At 39.5% G+C, this 8,724-nt stretch overlaps 1 protein-coding gene across 1 annotated transcript; it reads right to left on the reverse strand.

Moving 5' to 3' along the window:
* Positions 1-2,079: 2,079 nt before the first annotated feature.
* On the reverse strand, positions 2,080-8,274 carry MEOX1 (mesenchyme homeobox 1). Its single transcript, XM_087947997.1, has 6 exons — positions 7,599-8,274; positions 6,562-6,606; positions 6,381-6,419; positions 4,809-5,005; positions 3,014-3,164; positions 2,080-2,460 (listed from the first exon to the last, which is right to left on the reverse strand). The coding sequence occupies exons 1-5, from the start codon at positions 8,017-8,019 to the stop codon at positions 3,048-3,050; spliced, it is 819 nt and encodes a 272-aa protein (XP_087804123.1). The 5' UTR covers positions 8,020-8,274; the 3' UTR covers positions 2,080-2,460; positions 3,014-3,047.
* Between the last annotated feature and the right edge of the window lie 450 nt (positions 8,275-8,724).

The following is an 8,724-nucleotide window of genomic DNA, read 5'->3' on the forward strand; positions in this document are numbered from 1 at the left end:
GAAAAAGAGGTGCCTTATTTGCAGTTTAATTCCCTCTAGGGTGACTACTACTATTACTATTTATTTGTTTCAAAATTAAAAACTGAGGTCAAGGAATTTGAAAAGAGTTTTTTGTCCTGTTTTGGCAAAAATCCAAGGAGCTCTCCTTGTCACAGAGCACACTCGCATTGACTTTTTAAAACCTGTTTGATATCCTTGTAATAAATCAAGGAGAGTTTCTTACATAAAACTAATACAACTATATTAAACAAAATTAACAGCCTGCACTCAATTCTGATACTAATTTCAAATTATTGGATGGAACATGTTCACAGAACATATTACACTTTTACAGATATTTACCTGCCTATACATTTGTTTTGCAATTGGCTCCAGTTTTAAGTCTTCATGGTTCTGAACAAACATAGTTGGACATACTTAGATTGGAAATTCTGCTCTCAGCAACAACAAAAGGTTGATTCATAGCCCATGTCTTTTGATTGCATGTGTGGGCAAAAGGCTGTCCATGATGAAGAGAAACAGAAATTGGAATCACATAATTTGCCTAATTAGGTTTCTTAAACTTGATACAGTACCTTAAACTTTGAAACCTGGCTAGTTTTAAATGGCTTAGCACATCCTGTTTGTTTTAAGATCTACTGTATTACATCAACTTAGAAAATAAGTGAATTCATTAAGGAAGTTGAGATGTGCCACTCCAGAAATGTTCTACAACTGAATAACCTGGTCATTTCTTAACTGAGATTGGGATCCCTTCCATTCTGTACCCAAAGTAATTTGTGTGAAGTGTATGGCTGTTTACTCTAATTCAGCTAGTGTGTCATAGAAATTTAGAAAGAAAAGTTAATTACTGTTAAGTACTTCCTGAGAGTAATAGCAGATTCAATATGTAAGCTGCAGAAACAAGGTCGTCCATGTGTGAGAGATTTGGCAGACTGTTCTCAGGAGGATGATAAGCAATTTATTAATAGAGGAGTAGCAAAGATGTTCCTGAAATAACAGATCAGTCTGATCTGTTATCACTCCAATTAAAAATGGTATAATCTGAGTCCAAACAGGAACATAATGAAATTATTTTGTGGGAAGACAAATGTAGTTCAAGGCAAAAATGAAAAAAAAAAAAAAAACTGCGTTGGAGCCAAAAACTGAAAGAATCACTCTACCTAATTTAGAGTATCTTCCAACATCTTTTAAAATTGATCATGATTTCTTGGATTGATGAGAGCTGTTGTTCAGAAACATAATCTTAAGTATCTATGTGGTTATTTGCTTTTTTTTATGTAGGCTGTTCTGGAAGGATTTTTTTTTAAATTTCATACTTGATAACTAATGTGTTAATATGAAGGACTGTGGCAATAAGGGATGGAAATTTGTCTGCAAAGGAGAAATATAGCTGCTGTTTTCTGCAGAAAATACGATGAACATAACTTGGTTTGGAAAATTAAAGCTACAAACTTCTACTTCATATTCAGTTTCCACATACTTGAAAATAAATATAACAACAATATCACACTCCTCCAATGGTTTCTTCACAAACTAACTGAACTGAAATACTCACTGCTCTGAGGCGGTGAATATTCTGCACAAACTTTTCATTTTTGTTTCAGAATTGCTCTTGTATACAAGAGAAATAGTTTCGGTGTAGTGGTTAAGGCACCAGTCTACAAATTGGGAAACAGGGATTCAGGGATGCTTTAGGCACAAAGAACTAGGTAATTGTGGGCAATTCACTTTCTCTCAGCTCTAGGAAGGAGGCAGTGACAAAACCACTTCCTGAAAAATTTCCCAAGGAAACTACAGGGACCTGTTCAGTCATCTCTGAGAATCAAACATGATTGAACTGAAGGAAGAAAATACATACAAATATTTAGCTTTCTCACAGAGCACTCTATCGTGTAATTCCGTACACATATGAACATTAGAACACTTCATTTGGGCCAGCTGGGATGCAGCATTTTCTCATGGACTAACTACTGGCTCTATATAAGGCAAACCCATAAAATAAAACATTATAAATCATAGAGGCTATTCATTTGGGGGCAAGCAACATTAAAAAAAATGCACACAAAGACGTAAATCAAGTAAAATATGCTTTATTATTATTATTATTATTAAATTTATTGGCCACCTATCTTGCCCTGTGGCTAATGTAGGTATAACATACTGTAGGTATAATTAGTTGATTAATTGCCAATGAGCTGCAAAAAAAGTGTTATTATAGCTGTTCTAATAAAAATAAATCTGCATGGTTTCTACTTCTTAACCTGTTCTACGCTGTGAGGCTGATATGGAGCTTACAAGTATCAATATGCTTCCCTTTCTCCTCCTTTTATCTTCATATGAATAGGGGATGGGATTGTTTGAAGCATTTCCATAAAGCACTTTCTCGGTCTGGACTCAAGCCACATTTAGCCGATTGTTGTCTTGTTACCAGATCTTCAAGGCCATCCTTTAAAATCACTACAAATACAAAACAAAAACAGCATTTGCGGACAACTGGATTGTGAAAGCTGTGAATTTTGTAATGGCAATGATAATGTATCTGTGCCATCTTTCCATAAACCTCAATGCCTTAGGTAGTTTACCCATCTTTTGATTTTGCTGTCAAAAGCACATAACATGCTTGCTTATCCAATTCATGGAAGCAAGCATTTGTTTTCAAGTGGAAACTTCCAGAGATTATCTCTGTAAGGGTTCCTTTATGAGATCACAGGAGGCTAAGCAAACAATGCATGTGAACAGTAAATTGAACTCAACATAGTTTCCAAGTCAGCTTTTTTGTTTTAAAAAAAAAAGCATTGATTTCAACCACAGAATTGTTGGGAATCTCACTTTGCACAATTCTGGTCTTTTTTCCTTCTTGATTTACTTGCTCCAAGAAAGAGAGAGTAAAGCAATCTATCATTCTGGGAAGCCCTACTGGCTCTATTTCCTGCCTCCAACATCAAAGACATGAGATAAATCTTAAGGAGGATTATTACTTGCTTAATAATAGTATCCCCAATATTCTTACAAGGTTGGTAGAGATCAGTTTATTAGAGAACAGGCTATTCTGGACTCAAGACGAGAGCAGGGTCCATATTTTGCATGTTGTTCTGGGGTGACACTGGCTGTCCTTTCACACGTTTCCATTTCATCCTGCGGTTCTGAAACCATACCTTAACCTGTACAAGAAACAGGACAGCAATCTGATTAATTTAAGCTGCATGTAACTGCATGTTCAAGCTGAGATAACTGTGAGCTTCTTGGGAAGTTTTTCTGTTCCAAGTCAAATCTAAGGCTTTAGGTTGTATAAAGACCAGTTGAACCCTAGTTTCCCTCTACAGAGAGTGGGGGGAGAATTACTAGCTATATTTGCAGTGATTTATTTAATCAACCACATAGAAAAGGCTAAATAAAACAAGAATAAATGTAATTCAAGGATTTTGTGAACTATACAGTGGCTGGGTTCATACATTGTACTAAGACACACCTAATAATATTATAGCTTTGATTTTGGTGTAGAATCAATATCCAATCATTGCAGTTTATTAAAACCAGGGTTGAAACAAACAATGGCTTCAAACAATTGAGAATCCAGCCACTGGGTCTTCAATTAGTCTCCTCTTATTGCTGGAACCAAGCACATTTAAAAGATATTAGATTATTGCACATTCCTGAAAACTCTGAATGAGCCACCAAGCCTTCTCCAACCAGGTAATCCCCCTAAGCTTTGCATCATGCCCCTCATAACCCAGATGCCCACTGATCAGAGGGAGGAGGTTGTACTTTAGCATATCTGAGGGGTGCCAAATTGTTTCCTGACAAGCCATTCCATTTCAGCATCCAGACTGCATTTAGTTCAATTTATTTTTCAGTAATCATTAATACCAAATGATTGCTAAAGCCTGCATTCTACCAGCAACCAGCAAAAAGCTGCCAGAGCAAGCAGGCATAATTTTGAAGGGAATTCTGTGGATGGCTTGGCAAATTCCAGATGCATTTTTTCTCAGTTCTTTGCTTGCAGGACAGAATTTGTAAGCCATTGCACTTGATCTTACACATCACATCCAGTTGTGGAGTTGGTTGTTTTTGTGCAATCCAGACACTAGTTTATGGTTTAGCATTCTGTATCTCTTAGACCAGGATGGCTTATGCAAAATATGGTTAAAACAAATCATGTTTAATGTCATGTGATAACCCATATCCTTGAACTCCAGTCTCAGCTCGCTCTCAAGAGCAAGACAGACGGGAAGCACTAAGGCTAATGGTAAAACAAATACTTTGAAAAGAGAAAAGTTTTCAAAAACCAGCTAGCTTTTTCTTAGCCATGGTGTCTTATGGGACTTGTGGTTTAAAATAGCTGGTGCATTATTGTCTCGGTCAGTTTAACCTAATCATTAAGGTATCAGGCTAGGAACTCGGAGACTGTGAATTCTAGTTGACCTTAACCATGAAGGACAGCTGGGTGACCTTGGGCCAATCACTCTCTCTCTCAGGCCAACTTACTTCAGAGGGTTGTTGTTGTTGTGGGGAAAATAGGAGAGCAAGGTGTGTTGGATGTTCACTGCCCTGAGTTATTATAAATAATAAAGGCAGGATACAAACAAACAAACTCTGTACTGCTAGAAGGAAGGTATGTCAATATTATTTGGAATTGGTATCCTTCTTACTCCCTTTAAAAATATTGGGATACTTAAAATATTTATAAGTGAGCAGGCATTGAATATCCCCAGACTTCTTCCCCTTCTCTAGGCCAGTGTTTCTCAGTCTCAGCTACTGCCCCAAATCCCCCAAGGCAGAAGGTAGACCAAGCAGAAAAGCTTCACCTGTCTTTCTGTCAAATCAAGATTCACAGAAATCTCATATCTCCGGAGCCTTGTCAGATAATTGTGGTGAATAAACTCCATCTCAAGCTCACGCAACTGGTCCTTAGTAAATGCAGTGCGCTCCTTCCGTATTTTGGAGCTGCTGGTTTCTTTCTTTGAGGCAGTTGTAGGATTGCCACGGACTGCACCTTGGCTCTCTATAGAAGGAAGATGTTTACCATCAGGAGACATCAAGCCCATCAGTAGAGTACACAAACAATCCCCCACCCATAAACTCTAGGCTCAGTCGTTGGAGGCTCAGTTCTTGGCATGAACCCATTACATTCAATGATTCAACAAATGATGGTTTAGTTAAATTAGTAGCCAGCAAGTTGTGTGAACAAAGCTTGAAGCTAGGAACAAAAATAGAGAAAAAGATAAAAAAAAAAGTCCTAAGTTATTGCTATAGAACAAAAATGAAAAAACTACAAAATAGATTATGCATAAACTAAAATGTGGTTTGCTAAAAGCAGAAAATATGACCTAAGCAAATTAGCACTGCAAAATTTCTATGGAACATCACCTTCCAGATCCTTGAAAAGTTCCAATTAGATAATATGTAGTAGAGGAAATAAGAGGGAGCATGCAGAGTCTAGAAAACACTGATCTTTCACTTGAAACAGAGAAAGAAATACCCTGATGGATGCTTAAGTATCTTGTTAATGTTATTGTAAATGATGGAAAGTAAGCTTCCTATTCATTATACACTTATACCAGGTCAGGAGCCTGAAAAACAGAGAGCAGCTGGTAACAATGCAATGAAAACCTGGTATCAGATGAAGGGGAAATGTACTCGCACTTTAAAGCACATGTGCACAAACACACAAGCACACACACACGCACACACACATATACACACACACACATTACATACATACATACACACAGAAAGGAGGAGAACATATGCTTCCTGTACACATACACTGACTTCATCCAAGTCTGAAATGTTTTCAAGGCTAAGAGAGCTGGAGTTGGCCTTTTTAAGGCAAAAGACAGTCTGAAAAATATTTTATCAACTCTGTTTGGGTTTAATCGTTCCTTTTTATCTGCTACTAAAGTATCCAGGAAAAAGATCTTCGAACTTTCTTGGGTTTTGACTACCTTCCACCACTGGACCAAATTTGCTTCCTGTTGCAACTGATGATTGTTTATCTCTAACCACCAACTTCATCCAAATGCAGAACTTTGCCAAAAGCTGGGATTTGGTTTAGGAAAAAAAAAACCCAACTATGATGCAGCCATCTAAAAATGTCCTCAGTCCCCTGGTGTTCCAGGCCTGGTGACAGCACCAGATCTTGAAGGACTTCTAAAATGAAGACAGGGATGGAGCTAACCTGACTTCAGGGAGGGGAGGAATAATCTTCCATAGGGCAAGCACCACAGTCAAGAAGCTCACCTCCTGGAACCCAACAAATTAGGCCCCTGGCAAATAGTGTCCGCAACATACCTTCTCTGACAGATTTTATGAGATGGGTTGGTGCAATTAGCATTTAACTTGATAAAATGTATAGTCCAATGAACAAGAATACTCACTTGTGCTCTGAATATCATCATACCATTGAGTTGCCACATCTAGAAGAGAGCAGAACCTAACTTTAGATTATGTGTAACAAATCAGAACTGCCAAACTGTGAGTAAAAATAATGTACAGTAATTTCTTTTGATGGATTCATCCACTGTAACACTTCATTATTCCATTGATCTCAGTACCAACCTCTTAACTCACGTGCTGCAGCAAACCAGGATGCAGTCTTGTTCCCTGCATATAAATAAGGGAAGGAATTGAAAAATGGGACATTATTATTAATACTGTACCACACCTTTCTATTCAGGTGTCCTTGCTCTAGCAGTAGAAGACAAACTGGCATTCTCTCAAAGTCTTCTCTTTAGGGAATTGCTATACAATATCTCCAGGTTACAAACTGGTAATTTTGGAAACCAGTAAACAGTAATTTATTTATTTATTTTATTTGGTTTGTCAATTGCTTACAAGATAATAGGTGTAAGTACAAACATAGTTATGAATACATAGATACATATAAGAAAAATAAAAGAAACAATAGGACAGGGACGGTAGGCATGTGGGTGCGCTTATGCATGCCCCCTACAGACCTCTTAGGAAAGGGGTGAAGTCAATAGTAGAAATTTGTAACCCAGTAAACTGGAATTACCATATCCTGGAAAAAGTCACATTTCAAAGTGGAATCAGATATGCTCTTATTTTAAATAAGCCCAACTTACACTTTTCTGTTTTTTCAGAGAGGAAGCAATGGTCAAGTTTGATATTTAGAGTCCCACTTATTTTTCAAAGAAATTCAAAGGATGCTTATATGGCTATCACTCTGAAGTGAAAGAGGACTTTCATTTCCCCTAGAACTAGTTTCCCCTGGGACCTTAAGCCACACATGGCAGCCCCTAGCTCTCCAAACGGTGTTGAATTCCCTTTTTCATCGCTCTGCTTGTGGGCCATTGAGGATTGACAGCTCTTGGAGGATCACATCTTGTCCCTCTCTGTTCCAAAACAATTCCCAAGATTCTTTTGTGATCCTGATATCTCCATCTCTTTAAAGCCAGTTTGTATCAAAGGGCAATCTAAATCTAGCACAGAAATCTCTTTGAAAATCACTTTACAGAGCACACTAATATGATTAAGGATTCTATATAAATGCAGAGCAGAAAAGTGTCCGGAGGATCTTCAGTCAAAGACTGAATGAAAATCAAGCCGGCCAACCCACATCTACAGCCACCTACCTGCGTTTTCCACTCTCCGTTGGGCTGCTTTATTCTTAGCGTCGCTTGCCACATTCCCTCCGAGAAGGTTATTTTTTCTGGGTCTGGGGCGGCCCGCTTCTAGCCCCCCTGAGCCCGAAGCCAACTCCGCCGGCGGCAGCATCTTCCTCTCAGAAGCCGCCACGTGCCAGGCGCCGGGCGGCTGGAAGGAGTTGTCAGGTTCCTCGAAAGCGCGTTCAACGCAAGGAAGGCTCTGAGGAGCCGCAGCCTGGCAGGGGATCGAGAAATCCACGTAACCCAAGCCTGGTTTCGGGGGCAGAATAGGGGCTGGAAGTTGCTCGGTGGATCCTCGGTTCTGGCCGAGAGGGCGGCTCAGGCATTCCCAGAGAATGGAGGGAGCGTGAGGATTCCTCACGCAGCTTCTGGTGACAGGTGGATCCATGGAGCTCTGCGGCTTTGGCGCGCGGGCACTTCTGAATGAAATCGTCGGAGAGCAAGGAGGTTTGGCGGAAAATAAGCGCCAAAGAGAGAAGGCACTGTGGCTGCTGCTTTTAACAGGTCGTGAATCGAGTCTCGTTCGGGAAACTTGGCAAAATTCTTCCTTAATGTCCGCAGGACAATGTCCTCCTCCTCCTTCCCAGGTCGGGCGCTTCCTTGCTATGAAGCAACTGAGCCCAGGAAACACTTTTTAAAGTCTGGGTGTGAGTAACAAGTTTAGGAGGAGAAATTTGAGAGAGGGAGGGCTTAACTCGCATCCCCAGCCCCTCCAACCAAAGCCAAGTACGCAACGATTAATCACACGAAACCTTAGAGGCGCATCAAATGGGAAACGCAGATGGAGACTTTTAAAGAAACATTGTACTTTTTTAAAAAGAGGAAAAAAAAACCTGGGGGGGAGGGAATATAACGCGCACACAAAGAGGGTTTAATATTTCTTTCTCACATTGGGGTTAGTTTTATTGCATGGGGGGGGGTACACGTTTGAGATTTGAAAAGAAAAGAAAAAAGTAAAATTCTGCCCCAGAAACCAGAAACCTGGCAAAAAGGCAGTAAGGGAACCATATGAAACGAATAGATCCTGGGTAGCGAGACTGCGGATAAGATGAAAGAAAACGGGGGTGAATGACAGTTGGAGGGAAAGACTTAC

Source organism: Notechis scutatus, chromosome Z, assembly GCF_049901735.1.
Source record: "Notechis scutatus isolate UNSWTSFEM ecotype Mainland chromosome Z, rNotScu1.2, whole genome shotgun sequence".
NCBI lineage: Eukaryota > Metazoa > Chordata > Lepidosauria > Squamata > Elapidae > Notechis > Notechis scutatus.

Excerpts from the sequence above, each read along its gene's own strand:
- MEOX1 (XM_087947997.1), bottom strand. The coding sequence starts at position 8,019 with ATGGATCCACCTGTCACCAGAAGCTGCGTGAGGAATCCTCACGCTCCC. Across the intron at positions 6,607-7,598 it reads ACGGAGAGTGGAAAACGCAG|GGAACAAGACTGCATCCTGG; the intron begins GTAGGTGGCTGT and ends ATTTATATGCAG. Across the intron at positions 6,420-6,561 it reads TGCAGCACGTGAGTTAAGAG|ATGTGGCAACTCAATGGTAT; the intron begins GTTGGTACTGAG and ends GCTCTCTTCTAG.